This window comes from Primulina eburnea, chromosome 3 (assembly GCF_022965805.1).
Source record: "Primulina eburnea isolate SZY01 chromosome 3, ASM2296580v1, whole genome shotgun sequence".
NCBI lineage: Eukaryota > Viridiplantae > Streptophyta > Magnoliopsida > Lamiales > Gesneriaceae > Primulina > Primulina eburnea.
Genome location: NC_133103.1, coordinates 25,453,682 through 25,472,485, shown reverse-complemented (window position 1 = coordinate 25,472,485; position 18,804 = coordinate 25,453,682). Strand labels below are relative to the sequence as shown.

At 37.3% G+C, this 18,804-nt stretch overlaps 2 protein-coding genes across 2 annotated transcripts; both read right to left on the bottom strand.

Annotated features, from left to right (window-relative positions):
* Positions 1-4,316: 4,316 nt before the first annotated feature.
* LOC140827174 (uncharacterized) lies at positions 4,317-4,703 on the bottom strand. Its single transcript, XM_073189793.1, has one exon. It carries the CDS (start codon positions 4,701-4,703, stop codon positions 4,317-4,319), a length of 387 nt encoding a protein of 128 aa, XP_073045894.1.
* Positions 4,704-6,146: 1,443 nt separating this feature from the next.
* LOC140827172 (uncharacterized mitochondrial protein AtMg00860-like) lies at positions 6,147-6,749 on the bottom strand. Its single transcript, XM_073189792.1, has one exon. The coding sequence runs from the start codon at positions 6,747-6,749 to the stop codon at positions 6,147-6,149; it is 603 nt and encodes a 200-aa protein (XP_073045893.1).
* Between the last annotated feature and the right edge of the window lie 12,055 nt (positions 6,750-18,804).

Below are 18,804 nucleotides of genomic sequence, written 5' to 3'. Positions count from 1 at the left end.
AGGAAAAGCAACTCAGAACAAAAACTATTCCTCTTGTGAAAGTTCAATGGACTCGTCATGGCACTGAAGAAGCTACCTGGGAGACTGAATCAGACATGAGACAAGAATTCCCAGCATTATTTCATTGATGTAAGTATTTTGATTCTGTTTTTGTTATACATTTCCTTTCGATATGATTTGATTGCCTGTGATTTCGGGGACGAAATTGTATCTTAGGGGGGGAGAAATGTAATACCCAAGAATTTACATCGTGTTAATTTACGATTATTGAGTCTGAGTTGATATGATTATGAAGGAAACCTCCGAGATTTGATTTATATAGCTTGTGGTATCATATGATTAGCAAGGGAGGTGCGAGACCAGAACTTTGGGCGCATGTGCGCCGAGGAGTGGCGCTCACATGCGCTATCTGTGCGAGAAGAAAGATGCGCAGACAAAACATGGCGCGCATATGAGCGAGATGACCAGTAGCCAAATATGAATTCCAGAGGACATCGCGCACGTGCGCGGATGAAGTTGTGCATATGCGCGAGCTGCCGAGATAGTGTTTGATAAGACCAGTAGGTCTCGCGCATATGCGCCGAGTGATGTCGCGCATATGCGCGAGACGTGTTTTGTAAAGGAATGGGCCACGTTGCTGAATCATGCATGATATATATATATATATATATATATATATATATATATATAAATATGTATATATCAGAATGCAATTCCTCATATTCACTCGTAGAGAAAAGCTTCGGGAGAAGTGTGAAAAATCCTTACGCCTTTTGTGAAAGATCTTCCCATCAGAATTTGAATCCGACTTCCGTATTGTGTTCTTATCAACGCAGGCTACAACTGGACGTAAGTTTTGTTAAGTTTTGATATGTCTTGAAATTATGATATTGTTGGAATCGAATACACTTCATATATGATGTTCTTGATATGTTAGACATCGTAGAATCGAAGTCAGACTTAGAAACAGACTGATTATGGAATTATTATGATTTTTCAGTATATATCGGTTGATATTGGACAGATTTGTATTTTGGATTGATTACAAATTGTATTGGATATGAGTTATAGATTTTAATTGATATATATTGATGTGGTATTGACAAGGATGTCGAGATCGTTCCGTTATGCCGTTGATTTTGAGTTGAATCCAGATTGATCAGATTGGTATTGATTTGAGCAGTATATTGATATGATATTATTGATATTGTTAATGCTAGATTGAGGGATTGACAGACTTTAAATTCCAGACTTGAACGTCGTCAGAACTTCAACGAAAGAAAGGTATAAGTCAATGTGATATTGGGAGATCGACTCAAGTAAGATATACTTTAGTTTCCCTAAATCACATAGTTGTTGTTGTTATATGCATTGATTTGATTTTATATGCTGTTTTATTGATTTATAGGAAGCATGTATTAGATGAATGATCTTGTGACAGAAGTGCCTGATAGTGGTGGGATCGCCACGGGCACATTGCACGATGTCACAAGATAGTGCATTGGCGATAGTGCCACAGTCTGTGATGGATAGGTCAAGACACTGGATGTTCGGTTATATCGACGTGGATAGAATCGGAGTTTCTTCTATTACTGTTGGTCGATATAGGAATTCCAACGTTTGGAAACCGGGATCCCTAGACTAGGATTGATTCTAGTCTGAGTCGTGGAGTCACGAGTATGATTGATAGTTTATATTAATTATGTTTCAGACTTTGATATATATCTGATATCTGCTTCATGCTTTATATTGATTATATGATTGCATGTTCGTTGATTTATACTGAGATTATATTCTCACCGGAATTATCCGGCTGTTGTCGTGTTTGTATGTGTGCATGACAACAGGTGGGACAGGATCAGGGTCGACGAGATGACGAGAGATCATGATTAGAGTGGAGATCACGGACTTTGATGTTGCTGTAGATAGGGTTTGAACACTTGATAGCTAGTTGTTGAACCTTAGTCTGTATTGAATGTATGTTGTACAGGATTTGTACCTTATTTTATACTGATATGTATACTAGAATGATTTCCATTACGTTCTGCATTTTAAAAGAAAAAAAAATTTAGACCCTGTTTATTATAATTGATTAAATTGTTCCAATGACGATTATGAACTTGATTAGCGTCCAGGTCCGCACACAAAATATATATATATATATATATATATATATATATATATATATATATATATATATATATATATATATATATATATATATAAGAAGAGTTTTTTGTCAAGAATAGTAATTTCATGCCTAAATGTCATTTCTAAAAAAAGAAAGATATATCATGAATATTGAAATATATGTACTGCAATAAATGATAACTTCAATTATTGATTGCATTGATTATACCAATTCATTTAGTTCAAATTTAAATTTAATTTTATTTTTATATTAATTCAAATATAATTTATGTATTATATGTTTTTTTTATTTAAATTGAAACTAATCTCTATTTAAAATATAAACTATATTAAAATTTTTGCATTGATTATATCAATCAATTTAATTTGTGATATGATTTTGTGTTACTATGATATATTTAATTTTTATTACAAATTGTATAAATAAATTTTAAATACAAATGATTGCAATGTTCAGCATCATTAATGAGTTAAATCAATCAAAAATACATTTGGCTATTTTAAGTAATTTCATGTCCAAATTACTTATTAAAAAATTAATATTAGTTAATTTTAATTTTTCTAAAAATAAAATTGGTTGAGTATTAAAAGTTATCACTACAACAAGGTTTTCAATGGACATTAAATTACCATTTAATAATCATAATTTTTTTTTATCCCATATGCATATTATTTTCGAGATTACCTTAATTTGAAAGAATTAATATATTGTAGTTTTCTTCCAAAACCATATGTATATTGTATATCTTGAATTATCTTCTTAAAAATTCAAATAAGAGAGCCCAAAAAAATTAAAAGAGATAGATTCAAAAAAGTTTCAAATGAACATTAAATTACCTCAATAAACATGTATATTACCCCAATAATAAGAAATGTTGACATTCAATGCATGCAATTCGAGATTTACATAATTTCAAAGAATTATTTTATGATATAATTTTGCCAAAAGCATTCAATGTATAATTTTTGTCCATTGGGATTTCTTATTTGAATTTTAAATTATAAATAATGCAATATTGCATATTATATTAAAAACCAATTTTATTCTATTTATCTTATTAAATTTATTTACTCCAAAATTGAATTCTGAAATGACTCATATTGTCCGAACCATATCTGAGTTGAATCTTTCCAAAATGTAATGTTCGTTTAAATTTAGATTTTGTTGTTGTTATGAACTACCTACATATGAAAACAACGAGACATTAAGTTTGAAATCTGACATTCATGATCGAGAAGTAAAAAATATTATTCTTCTATTTGTACATAATTTTAATTATTACGTATTTACTAATGTGATAATTTTCTTCTATATTACAAAGTTCACGGATACACAATAGTATAAAATGTCCCGTAATGGAAATTATTAAACCAATTCTAAAGAAAGTACACATCTTATTAGGAGACACATTATGAAATTTATTGGCATTATTTTGGAATACATATAGTAAATGTTAATAAAATAATTTTTCTGGTTTATACATAATGTATTTATAATCGCATATTTCATTTTTCTTTAGGAATAATAAGTTTTTTTGTATATTATGAAAATATTTTGTAGATAAAATCACAACCATTTGGATAAAGATATTGATGAAACAATTATTGTTATCATTCAAATGTGTCAAACACGTGTGATGTCATAAATTTTTTTGTGAATGTGGATTTAGATAAAATTATTGAATTTTAGAAAAAAAGTATTTTTCATTAATTTTATTGAATTTGATTTAAAAATATTTTTTATCACATGTTAAAAAATAATAAAATATAGCTTCTCAAAAATTAAAGAATTAAATATGTATTAAGGTTGGTGGTCGACATCAATACACTAAACACGATAAGCATCATGTCATTGCTATAGGCTAATACAATCTAAAATTTTGATATATGATAATTATTATTAGCCAAAAATATTAATCGACATGTGTTGTATTTAAGAAAGTTTTTTATAATTAGCGAAAAAATAGATTTTATAATTAAATTATTTTTTCAATTTAAATATCTATTCAATTTTCACTAATTTTTAATAATATCATCCCGTTCATCGCACGAGTTAAATACTAGTATTTTATAAAATCATATATTGCATGCAGTCGGGTTATGTAGTTCAAATTTCCTAGATCTTACAATTCTCTCCCAATTAAATAGAATTTTGTCATCGAAATTTAAAACGTACCGAAAAAATCTGGGTAGCGGCTCTTCATCTCGGTCTCGATCTCCGTATCCCAAGTAGCCTCCTCCTCCGAATGATTCAGCAACTTGACTTTGACCATGTGGATCACCTTGTTCTTGAGCCTCCTCTCCTGTCTATCCAAAATCTGAGTGGGTCTCTCCTCGAAAGACAGGTGCAGCGTCAACTGCAGTGGCTCATAGTTCAAAACATGCCAAGGATTCGACATGTATTTCCGCAGCATGGAGATATGGAACACATTATGAACTCCCGCCAGGTTCGACGGTAATGCAACTCTATATGCGAGTGTCTCAACTCTCTCTAAGATCTCAAATGGCCCTACGTATCTAGGAATGAGCTTGTTTTTTTTCCCAAATCTCATCACACCTTTAATCGGTGCGACCTTTACAAACACATGATCCCCCACTGCGAATTCAAGGTCTCTACGCTACTCATCTACATGAATCTTTTGTCGGCTCTGAGCGGTCTTCATCCTGTCCCAGATCTTGACCACTAACTCTATAGTCTGATTAACAATATCCGGCCCCTACTCTGCTCTCTCTCCTATCTCATCCCAATATACTAGAGACCTACACATCCTCCCGTACAATGCCTCATATGGAGCTATGCCGATAGATTTTTTATAACATTGTTGTATGTGAACTCCACAAGAGGTAACTTTGGCTACCAGCTGCCCTGAATGTAGATTATGCGAGCTCTGAGTAGGTCCTCCAAAATTTGTATTATCCTCTCCGACTGTCCGTCAGTGAGATTTGAAGGCAGCACTGAATAGCAGCTTTTTACCCAATGTCTGATACAGATTATTCTAGAATGCCGAGATCCCTGTCTGAGACGATGGAAAATGGAATCCCATGCAGTCTAACTATCTCTCTGATATTTAGCTCTGCGTACTGAGTTATGGTGAAAGTCTTCCTAATCGGGAAAAAGTGTGTTGATTTAGTGAGCCGATCAACTAACACCCATACGGTATTATATCCTCAGTTGTCCTCGGAAATCCTATCACGAAATCCTTAGTAATATTCTACCATTTCCACATGGGAATCGGGAGTGGTCTCGGCTTCCCTACAGGTCTCTGTTGCTTGGCTTGACCTGCTGACACGTCAAGCACTCGGAGACAAAACTCAGAATATCTCTCTTCATGCCCGGCCACGAATAAAGAGTTTGAAGATCATTATAAATGTTCGTAATCCCTGGATGAATGGAGTACGGGGTGCTGTGGGTCTCACTCAAGATATCTGCTCTCATTGAATCACTGCTAGGGATCACAATCTGTCACGATATCTTTCTATGCCGTCCACAAACGTGTACAACCTTCAGCCCTTAGCCTCATCCCTCTGTCTCCGCTTCTGTAACCGCTCGTCAGAAGACTGCTCTGCTCGGATCCTGTCTCTCAATGTCGACTGCACTGTCAGGGTAGAAAGACTAGGGGCACTGCCCTGGCATAAAATGCGAGCTCAAACCACTGAATCTCTGCTTGCAATGGTCTCCGTACTGACAACTAAGTTATCACTTCATTCTTCTTACTCAGGGCATCTGCAACTACATTAGCCTTATGCGGATGGTAGCTAATATCGCAGTCATAATCCTTAACTAGCTCCAACCACCTCCACTGTCTCATGTTCAGCTCTTTCTGTGTAAAAAGTACTTCAGGTCCTTGCGGTCAAAGAAAATTCTGCACTTCGCCCCATACAGATAATTTCTCCAAATCTTCAAGGTGAATACCACAGTCGCTAGCACGAGGTCATGAGTCGAATAATTCTTCTCATCGAACTTCAACTATCGGGACGCATAAGCTATAACTCTGTCATGCTGCATCAACAGTGCACCCAAACTGAGCTTCCAAGCATCTGTATATATCACACTCTCCTTGCCCAAATGGCATAACTATAACGGGTGCCATGGTCAACGCCTGCTTCAACCTGTCAAAAATCTCCTGGCAGTCAGTCCCCCAAACAAACTTCACATTCTTCTTCATCAGGACGGTTAATGGCACTGTAATAGAAGAGAAGCCCTGAATAAAATTTCTGTAATATCCATCCAATCCCAAGAAACTACGGATCTCTGTCACGCTCTTAGGCACTGGCCAATCTCTTACTGCCTCAACTTTACTGGGGATGACCTCTATACCTTCTTGAGATACAATGTGACCCAAGAATGCCACTCTGTCTAGCCAGAACTCGCACTTACTAAACTTGACATACAGACGTCTTTCTTGTAAATTCTGCAGTACGGTCCTCAGATGCTGATTGTGCTCATCCCTGCTCTTCGAATAGATCAGGATGACGTCAATGAAAACTATGACGAACTGATCCAAATATGGATAAAACACGCGATTCATGAGATCCATCGATGGCGTTTTTGTCAAACTAAAGGGAATCATCAAAAACTCATATTGCCCATAACGCATCATGAATGTCGTCTTATGCATGTCAGAGTCTCTTACTTTCAGCTGATGGAAAGAATACTGATGTTCCCTGAAGCTGATCAAATAAATCCTCGATCCTGGGCAGTGGATACTTGTTATTGACCGTGACATGGTTCAGCTCCCTGTAGTCAATGCAAAGGCGCATGTATCCATCCTTCTCAAACAGCACCGGTGCGCCCCATGGAGAAAAGCTAGGACGAATGAAACCTTTATCTAACAAGTTTTGTATCTGATCCTCCAGTTATTTCATCTTTGTAGGTTCTAGACGATAGGGTGCCTTGAAAATCGGCACTGTACCTGGTATGAGCTCGATAGAAAACTCCACCTCCCTGTCCAGTGGAATACCTAAAACTTCGTCTAGGAAAACACTGGGGAAGTCCCTGACCACTTCGACATTTTCTAGCCTCTGACTGATTGGCTCTGACATTGTCGCAATACTGGCTAAAAACACCTAGCAGCCTCTCCTCATGAGCTTCCTTGCACAGATGCAAGAAATGATGTGCGGCATCTGCTGATGTCTGATTGTCTCAAATACTAACGGCTTACCGCTAGGCGGACGGACAGATACTGACCTCCGTCAAAAATATATGACAGCTCCGTTAGAAGAAAGCCAGTCCATACCCAGAATAATATCAAACTCAGGCGCAATGGTAGTACAATCAAGTCTGCCTGCACCGCATTTTTCTGTAACCGAAGCTCCAATTTCTTTACTATCTGAGAGGTAAACATCTGATTCCCGGATAATCGATAATCTGAATCCCAAATCCATAGCCTCGGGTATGATTCATATTCTCTTGACAAAAGATTTAGATATAAACGAATGTGTAGCTCAAGAATCTAGCAATGCATGCATGGAACTCCTTAAAATCTAAGAATTAAATACCAAAAATTTGAAAATTTCGAAGGTAGCTCCTTAAAATCTCGAGTTTTAAATTAGGACTTCATATTATTAGTTATTACAATTAGGTCCTTAAAATTCTCAATTCACGTAACTAAAACCTTAAATCTAGCTATTTTGAACATGCAACCTAATTTATTCTAGGTTCTAAATCCCTAACAATTTTTTTGCGCAATAAAATAAAACTTGCAATCAAGACGGTAAATAAATAAAACTTAAGCATAGAAGTTTCTGGTGGTCAAAGTAGAGTCAGGCTTAGCCTCTGCCTCATTGGCATGCATCACATACGCTCTGCCAATAGTGAGGCCCTTGTTCTTAGGGCAATCGGCTGCTTTGTGACCCTCCTGCTCGCAAATGAAACAATTGTAGGTTCCCCATAAACTCTTTCCGAGGTGGAACCGTTTGCACTGCTTTCATGGCTGCCCCTCTGCCGAGTTTGGAGCCCCTGTTGCCCGTGGTGGCCTCTGCTGTCCAGGCCTCTTAAGCTGTCCATGGGGCTTCTGCTGTCCCTGATGTCTCGGTGGCATCTTGAACTATTTCTTCTGTGGCTGGGAGCTGGACTGGGCCTGGGATCTCTTCCTCTGCATCTCAAAATCAATGTCTCTCAAGGCCTTCTCCACCTGAAAAGCACAAGCGGTGGCCTCATCATGGCTCACCGGTCTCATCAGCATAACGTCTCGGTGTAACATGGGTATCATGTAACGTTCGAAAAACCAAACATACGTAAACCACATGCATGCAAATTACTTGAATTGCTTAATTGTTTTATTTAATTTATTTTAAATGCTTTCATGATATTTAGTAAATGATTAAAGGTATGATTACATGATTAAATGATTATATGGCATGATAACAAAAAGAAGGATTTTTACCCGAATATCCGATAATAAAACGGGGAAAGGAGAACGGGGACGACCAAGACAATAATATTTATTTTACATTAAAAATTTGCAAGGCTTCTTAATATGAATAAAAATGATTTAATTTTTCTAAAAATATTGGAGTTCGAATTATTTTATGAGTCTAGCTCGATTTTTCTGGAGAAGCCATTTCTGGGCAAACGAGGAATTTTTAAAAGATCAAAAATATTATTTTTGGAAACTAAATTTTATAAACATATATTTTTTAATTAAATAAGAGATTATTGGGCAAAATTTAACCAATTTGAGTAGGCTCAATTGCTCATATACTTTAAGGCTCAAAACCAAAGCCCATTAACATCCAAAAATTAAAATCTATAAATATGTTACCTAGGATTTTTAAAACACCATATCAGCCGAAAAATACACATAATACACATAAGTTCGAAAATAATCAAGGGAGAAAAGCTAGGAGTCTTCGTTGCCCGTTCATCCTTCCTCGCCGAAGATCACATATTGGAGCGTTTTAAACACAAAGGCACGTTTTCTAAACCCTTTGATGCATCATTCAAATCATAATATGCGTGATTTCATTTCTTTTGCATTAAAAATATTGTTTTTTTATTATTATTTTTACAGTAGAACGATTAATTTTTTTAAAAAAAGATTTTACACTTATATGAAAAACGTTATGAATCCAACGGACATGCTACCATTAATGTATGTTTAAGGGACAGAAAATGTGGGGACCCGGATGCTAATCATGTTCTTAATCATCATTGGGACTAATTAATCAATTACAATAAACAGGGTCTAGATTTTTTTTTTAAATAATGCGGAACGTAGTGACATAAACACATATATACTTCTCAGTATTTAAAAGTACAAATCCTGTATCACATACATTGATTCCACTAAGGTTTAACAGCTAATGTCAAGTGTTCAACCCTATCTCTAATCCAAGTCTGGAGCCTCCACTCTAATCACGATCTCTCCTCATCTCCTGGACCCTGATCCTGTCCCACCTGTTGTCATGTACACATACAAACAAGACAACAGCCGGATAATTCCGGTGAGAATATAATCCCAGTATAAATCAACGAACATGCAATCATATAAACAAAATAAAGCATGTAACAGGTAACAATAATCACTATCCAAATCTGAAACATAATTAATATCAAACTGTCAACAATACTCGTAGCTACACAATTTAGACTAGACTCAATCCTAGTCTAGGGATCCCGGTTTCCAGAAGTTGGCATTCCTATATCGACCAACAGTAATAGAAAAGACTCCAGTTCTATCCACGTCAATAAGGTATCGATCACCAGTAATAGGAAAAGGTCTGATTCAATCCACACCGATATGGTATCGATCACCAGTAATAGAAGGAACTCTCATTCTATCCACACCGATATAATATCGATCACCAGTAATAGAAGAAGCTCCAATTCTATCCACACCAATACGACATCGATCAACAGTGATAGAAGAAACCTAATTGTATCCACATCGATAGCCAATCCTCCGGTGACAGACTATGGCACTACACCAATAGACTATCTTGTAACATCGTGCAATGTGCCCGTGGCGATCCCACCACTATCAGGCACTTCTGTTACAGGATTACTCGACTAATACCTGTTGTCTATATATCAAGAGAACAAGTAATCTGATACCTGCTATCTATATATCAAGAGAACAAGTATATCAATCAAATACATGCAAATATTAATGCAATAAAATAAAGTATGTGATTTAGGGAAACTCAAGTCTCAACCGACTCAAATCGATCTCCCAATACCACATTGACTTATACCTTTCTTTCGTCGGTTTCCGGCTCGGTCGAAGTCCTGAATTCACAGTCTATCTGGCAATGACAATATCAATAATCTCATGTCAATATACCTTCCAAATCCATAACAATCTGATCAATCTGGATTTAATTCAAAATCAACGGCATAACGGTACAATTTCAATATCCCCGTCAATACAACATTACCAGATAATAGTTACAATCCATAACCCATATCCCATACATTCTATAATCAATCCATAATCCAAATCCGTCCCAAAATCAATCCAGATACTCCGAAAAATCATAACAATTCCATAATCAATCTGTTTCTTAATCTGACTTCGATTCTACGATGTCTAACATATCAAGAACATCATATATAAATCCTATTCAATTCTGACAATAGCATAATTTCAACACATGTCAAATCGTAGCAAAACTTACGTCAAGTTGTAGCCTACGTTGATAGGATTACAGTACTGAAGTCAGATTACAATTCGGACGGACGGATTGAAGTATAAAGGCGTAAGGATTTTCAACACATATACAGAAACCTTCCCTCGACTCTTTTCTTTTCTTTCTATTGAAGGAACCAACGTATATATGTATATATATATATCAAGTTGCTCGGTTAAAGAAACGTGGCTTGTTTTCATGTATTTCGGTCGGCGCTCGGGCGGTTATAATTTACCGCTCGGGCGTGACACTCTCTGTCCAAGCCCGTCGGATTACCCATTGGCTCTCGGGCGGTCACAAACTACCGCCCGGGCGCCACCTCTTCTGCCCGAAACATGTTCCAATCGAACATTGGCGCTCGGGCGGTCATTTTCTACCGCTCGGGCGCCACTAGTTCTGTCCAAAAATGCACCCTTCATATGATTTGGCTAATCTGGTCTTGAAGGAACCCGTCTATAATCATATCAATTCATACTCAATAAACTCCGATTAACATGATATAAAATCTTGGGTATTACAGAAAAGAGTCATAAAAGTGAATAAAAGAGGGCTGGAAATGGTCGGGAAGGGGCTGTGCATGTTGGAGAGTAGATCCAAGGTTTTCTGGGCTGGTGCATTAAGGCTCGGACAGGGCTGGTCAGGGGCTCGGTGAAGGCGGTAGGGATGTATTAGGGAGAGTCCTATGGTGGCTGGACACGGATGCATGCAGGAAGGAAGGAGACGCACGATCGGTTTGAGGGATCAAGCTCGTGTGCAGGGGGCAAGGCGAGGTTCAGAAAGGGCTATAGGGTGGTCTAGGGATGGCTAGGGCGTGCTGGACTCGGGGGCTGCCTATGTGGTAGAGTCATAGTAAGGCTAGGATACTAGGAATGCTTGAGAGAGTGGTGCACACAACTTGTTTTGATTGCAAGGCTTGCGGCATTGACTCGAAGGCTTGGGCTGGGTTTGAGTGACTCTGAGCAGGGTCCAAGGAATGGGAGGGTCTGAGGGGTTTGGTGGTTAAGTAGGAAGAGGGTCCTTACGTGGGATAGGAGTCCTAGTGAGCCAAGGAGACTCCAAGAGCTGCTCGGGTCTGGGGGCAGGAAGTTTCGTGCAAGAAACAAGGTTGGTTAATGGCTTGTGGTTGGTCAGTAGGGTACCTAGATGGGTTGGCTAGGGTCTGGCTCGAGGTAGGAGATGGCTCGGTGGTATTGATTAAGGGTCAAAATAAAAAATTAATGAACATAATTAGAACCATGGGGCCACGGGGTTGGTTAATGGCTCACAAGGGTAGTTTAGCTAATGAAAAGTCTATGTTTAAATTTTGGGAACAAAATATTAAAGTTTTCGGGGATTAAACTTCTCACGAGTTATTAATTAGAAAATTAAACGAAAAGCCTCAAATTAAGCTGAATAAAATTTTTGAAAATTAGATTTAAGCTTAAATAATTATTTCGGATGAGCCCATGTCATTTAAAGTAAGAAAAAATTAAAATCGAGAAATTTTACGTCTAGGGACAAAATGTTCATTTTAGACCTAGTTAATACGTATAATTTTGGCATCGTCCGAAGGATCATAACGCATGTTAAATGTTATTTTATGATGATTTATATGAAAATATGATATTTTATGATTTATGGTAAAGCTGTGTAAATTTTACTGCAAAATGATATTTTTGACAAGTCATGATATTGTATGATTTTTAGTATAAAAAAATGTTATTTTTCAAATGTGGAAAAAAAAAGATATTTTATGTTTTAAAAAGGAAAAATGAAAAATGGGTGTGGATTGACTGTGAAAAAGGGGATATGTGGGGGATCTGTTTTAAGAAGGAATGGTGAACTTACAATTTTATTTGTGAGGATGTCGTGAGGGAAAAGGCCCCAGAGGGAGCCCGTTTATTGGAAAATACCCCAGAGAGAGCTCGGCGATCATATTTCTACGGCGGAGCCTAGTGCCCGTCCCCATGGGCATGTGGAGCTGAAGACTGATCAGTCGACCAGAGGATAAAAGATAGTCACTTTCAAGGATCAAACTCCACCCAAAATGATAAGGGATTGAAAGCTTTACGATTTTACGATTTTATGTTATATGATTTATATAAGCCGAAAATTACTTTAAATGGTTTATTTATGTCAAAAATTATTTTCAATAAAAGTATGATTTTATTGCATGTGCTTGTATATGTATTACTTGTTATTCATGTTTAGAACATGTTGAATCATTAGACTCAAAAGATTTGAATGATGCAGGTGGTATTTATGAAGGCGCTGACGCTTGAGTGGATCGAGTCAAATAGTACAATCCCAAGGGACAATTACTTCCGCACTAGCTTGATAGTTAAAGGATTTTAATATTTTTTTTAGGTATTTTATGAGAGATTTTATGATTTATTTTGTTTATGTTAAAGGTAGAAGTTGAATATTGTTAGTTGATGAGTTACGGATTTTTACGCACTTGTAGTTTAAATTATTAAGTTATTTTGATCAATGAAAATGATAATTTAGTTTGAATGGTGATTTTCGAAGTTTATGTTTATAAAAAAAATAAAAAAATTAGTAGTGGACATTTCAGTTGGTATTAGAGCGAATGATCCCAAAGGGTTGTGTATTGTCACTCCGAGAAGCTCAAGAACTCACGCCTCAAGTATGTGAGTTTTTACTGCATTATATTTCATATGCTAAAATTCTTTAAAGTGTTTTTATGATAATGATATACGAGGTTAACTGCATGTTATATTTTTAAAATGTTAAATGCATGTTATTTTAAAATGTTAAATGCTTGTAGGTTACGTGGTTTGGACATTGTGTACAGTTATGCCCCCGAGAAGTGAGGAGAATGATGCGGTTATTTTTGAGAATTTACGAATAATCCGAGAACTTTTGGATTTAGGTTGCAATTTACTGAAAAATATATGGGTCTTTTTTAAGGTAGTCAGCAATTAAATTTAAAATCAAGGTTACATAAGGAATTGCGATTGAGGAAATTAGACATATATATAAGTATGAGGGTGTCCTAGGAGGAACGAGATATATGGATATCAATTTTGATGAGAAATTAATATTCGTCGAATTAATAATTTTTGGGTATCATAGTGGATTATAGAGAATTACAAATGTATTATAGGTGTTATAAGATTATGACGTGAGGAATAAAGGATATGAATATTAGAAATGAGATTTAATCGACAATATTATTATTTTTGATTTTATCGTAAAATACAAATACCGTTGGGTTCAACGACTATTATTGGATTGGAAAGTTAGTGGAGTTTGCACCTTGGGATTTAGAAATTGAATCATAACGTCAAGTAGTAACCCGATAGGATTGGATCGTAAAGTAATTGGAATGCTTGGGAATTAACAAGACGAATTGGTGATAGAGTGCAAAATTTAAGCTAAGAGGGTTAAGTATGAAGTGATTAGAAGAGTCAAGCTTTGCATTTATAGAGACAGTGAAAATTTCAAGGACGAAATTCTATTTAAGGGAGGGAGATTTGTAACGTACGAAAAACCAAACCTACGTAAACCACATGCAAGCAAATTACTTGAATTGCTTAATTGTATAATTTATTTGATTTTAAATACTTGCATGATATTTAGTAAATGATTAAAGGTATGATTGCATGATTAAATGATTATATGGCATGATTACATGAAATTGAAGGATTTTTACCCGAATATTCGATAATATGTTTAAAGGAAAACAGGGACGACCAAGACAACAATATTTATTTTACATTAAATATTTTCAAGGCTTCCTGATATGATTAAAAATGATTTGATTTTTCTAAAAATTTTGGAGTTCGAATTATTTTACGAGTCGATCTCGATTGTTCTCGGGAAGTCGGTTTTGGGCAAACGTAGAATTTTTAAAAGATTAAAAATATTATTTTTGGAAACTAAAATTTTATAAACATTTATGTTTTAATTAAATAATAGATTATTGGACCCAATTTAACCAAATTCAGTAGGCCCAATTGCTCCTATACTTTGAGCCCCAAAACCAAAGCCTATTAACATGGAAAAATTACAATCTATAAATATGTTACCTGTGCTTTTGCGAGCACCATATCAGACGAAAAATACACAAAATACACACACATAATTTCAAAAATCATCAAGGGAGAAAAGCTAGGAGTCTTCGTCGCTCGTTCATCTTTTTGCTCCGACGATCACGTATTCGAGCGTTTTAAACGCAAATGCACGTTTTCTAAACCCTTTGATGCATCATTGAAATCATAATATGCATGCTTTAATTGCTTTTGCATGAAAAATGTAGGTGTTTGATTATTTTTACGGTAGAACGATTATTTTCAAAAACATGATGATTTTACGCTTTTATGAAAAACTTTATGAATCCATCGGACACGCTGCCATTAATATATGTTTAAGGGACAGAAAAGAGTCATAAAAGTGAATAAAAGAGGGCTGGACATGGTTGGGAAGGGTTTGTGCATGTTGGAGAGTATAGCCAAGGGTTTGTGGGTTTTGCATCAATGTTAGGTGCTCGGATTTTTGGGCTGGTGCATTAGGGCTCAGCCAGGGTTGGTCAGGGACTCGGTGAAGGCGGTAGGGATGTATTAGGGAGAGTCCTAGGGCGGCTGGACACGGCTGCACGCAGGAAGGAAGGAGAGGCGCTGGACACGGGTGTTGAAAAGGAGACACACGGTTGGTTTCAGTGATCAGGCTGGTGCGCGGGGGGCCAGGTGAGGTTCATTAGGGGCTAGAGGGTTGTCTAGGGATTGCTAGGGTGTGCTGGACTCGGGGGCTGCCGATGTGGTAGAGTCCTAGTAAGGCTAAGACACTAGGAACGCTTGAGGGAGGGGTGCGCGCAGCTTGTTCTGATTCCAGGGCTCACGGCGTTCACTCGAAGGCTTAGGCTGGGTTCAGGTGACTCTAAGCAAGGTCCAAGGACGAAGAGAGTCTAAGGGCTTCGGTGGTTAAGTATCAAGAGGGTCCTTACGTGGGATAGGAGTCCAAGTGAGCCAAGGAGACTCCAAGCACAGCTCGGGACTAGGGGCAGGAACTTTTGTGCTAGAAAAAGGTCTGGTTAATGGCTTGTGGTTGGTCAAGGGGCAGGAAGTTTTGTACCAAGGTAGGTTGGCTAGGGTCTGTCTGGCTTGAGGTGGCTCGACCAAATTAGGAGATGACTTGGTGGTCTTGATTAAGGGTCAAAAATCAAAAATTAATGAACATAATTGGAACCATGGGTCCACGGGGGTGGTTCATGGCTCACAAGGGTAGTTTAGGTAATTAAAAGTCTATGTTTAAAGTTTGGGAAGAAAATATTAAAGTTTGAATTTATTCGGGAATTAAAAGACTCACGAGTTATTAATTAGGGAATAAAATTAAAGCCTCGAATTAAGTTGAATAAAATTTTTGAAAATTATATTTACGCTTAAATAATTATTTGGGATAAGCCCATGTCATTAAAAGTAAGAAAAAGTTAAAATCGAGAAATTTTACCTCTATGGACAAAACGGTCATTTTACACCTACGAATACGTATAAGCTTGGAAGCGTCCCGAAAGATCATAACGAATGTTAAATGATATTTTATGATGATTTTTATGAAAATCAGATATTTTTTTATTTAGGTAAAGTTGTACAATTTTTACTGCAAAATGATATTTTTGACAAGTAATGAAATGGAATGATTTTTAATATAAAAAAATGAGATTTTTCAAATGTGGAAAACAAATGATATTTTACGTTTCCCAAAGAAAAAGAGAAAAATATTTTGGAGGATGTGAGTTGACTGTAACAAAGAGGATATGTGGGGGATCCGTTTTAAGAAGTAACGGTGAACTTACAATTTTATTTGTGGGGAAGTCGTGAGGGAAAAGTCTCTGGAGGGAGCCCATTTACGATAAAAGGCCCTATAGGGAGCCCGACAATCGTATTTCTACAGCGGAGCCTAGTACCGATCCCCATGAGACATGTAGAGCTGAAGACTGATTAGTCGACCAAAGGATAAAAGCTATTCACTTTCAAAGATCAAACTTCACCCAAAATGATAAGGATTTAAATGTTTACTAATTTACGATTTTATGTTATATGATTTATATATGCCAAAAATTATTTTAAATGTTTTATTTATGTTCAAAAAATATTTTAAATAAAAGTATGATTTTATTGCATGTGCTTGTATACGTATTACTTATTATTCATATTTAGAACATGCTGAATCATTATACTCACTAGGTTTGAATGATGCAGGTGATATTTATGTAGGCGCTGACGTTTGAGTGGATCAAATCGAACAGTACAATCCAAAGGGACAGTTACTTCCGCACTAGCTTGATAGTTAAAGGATTTAAAGATTTTTGTTAGGTATTTTATTACAGATTTTATGATTTATTTTGTTTATGTTAAAGGTAGAAGTTGAATTTTGTTAGTTGATGAGTTACGGATTTTTACGCACTTGAAGTTTAAAATGTTAAGTTATTTTGATCAATGAAAATGATAATTTAGTTTGAATGGTTATTTTTGAAGTTTTGTTTATAAAAAATAAATAAATAAATTAGTAGTGGATGTTTAATGAAATGTTTCATCTTCTGGGCAGAATCTCTCGCAATAAAGGGCACAAAATGATAGCCCATGTCAATCTTTCTGATAAAATCGGCCACAAACGAGTCCTCTTTGCGGAGACTCGTGAACTCTCTCATCATGCGAACCTTACGTCTGCTGGGAAATATTTGTAGAGAAACTCATTTACCAGACTTCAGGTGAGAGTAGCCAAATCCACTCTATGAGCGGCTCCCTCCCACCTGAGCGATGCGTCATCTCTCAACATGTATGTGGCTTACCTAGCCTGATCTCTGTCCCCCATATCGAGGTCTGAAAGTGAAGCTCTAAGGATCAGATCCAACCCTCAGCCATATACGGATCTGTGGTACCACCGAATTCCTTAAGGTTGAGCCACCTAGACGGCTCATATATGTCTATTTGGGGTTGGGGAGCCTGCTGTGCCTGCTCGATAAGTCCAGCAATACACTCAAGTACACGAGTAGCTGTGTCTCCTAGCGATGGTTGTGGAGGTGGGTGGCCTCTATCGCCTCCAGTAGTATCATTCTAGCGATCAGTGCTAGGGGCGCGTCTGGGAGGCACGATATGTGAATATAGTCGAATTCTAAACGTAACCCATCAGGCAATTTGAATACATTCCAAATTCTAAACGTAACCTGATGCCCCCAAGGGAACCCGGGCCCGGGTAAAGCTCCTGACCCGGAGGGTTCTTGAACTCGGGCGAGTTGAGAGCAGGGAGGAGATCCCAAATTACGACTACATGCAGAGAGTCGGTATGAAGGAAGGATCCCGGATCTTCAGATACCAGGCGAGTTACGCACTCAAGTGTCAGAAGAATTCCCAATGAACTACTCGGCAAGCCATCACCCGGGAAATAACCCGTCAGTACTCGGGGTAAAAGCTTCCCGGTCCCAGAAACACCTCAGGGGCACCCGGGTGGAAAGCGCCCGGGAAAGAAGCTCAGTCTCTCCCTTATCGTCACGTCTTCCGAAAATCTCGGAACCCATCCTCCCACGTTCTATGACCAGGTCAACACTTAATACGTGGCCCACTATTTTACAACGTGGCCCACCATCCCGAATCGTGACCACCACCCGAACTTTGCGGGCAAGTCATCTACCTGATACCTCTATAAATACCCCCCGTAGGTATTCCAGGGAGGGATCTCTCTTCTTTTTCTTCTCACTAGCACTCAAAGCACATTTCTTATCTTTCTTTCCAAGTCTTTTCTTTGCGTGCATTTCTGACTTGAGCGTCGGAGTGGATACGCCGGAATAACTTCCGGCATCCCCTAACGTTCTGTGATTTCAGGATTATTGCCCAGATTATCCCGGGCGTTATCTCTCAGGGGATAGGGAACTCAATCGTCCCGGACTACTAGTAATTGGCAGTAAAAGGCACTCACCCGTGCTTATACCCGAATACCCGACTCGGCAAGTTGCCCACCCGGCTACTACCCAATTTGCCAGGTCGACATCATTGGCGCCGTCTGTGGGAAATTTCCAGATCTAAT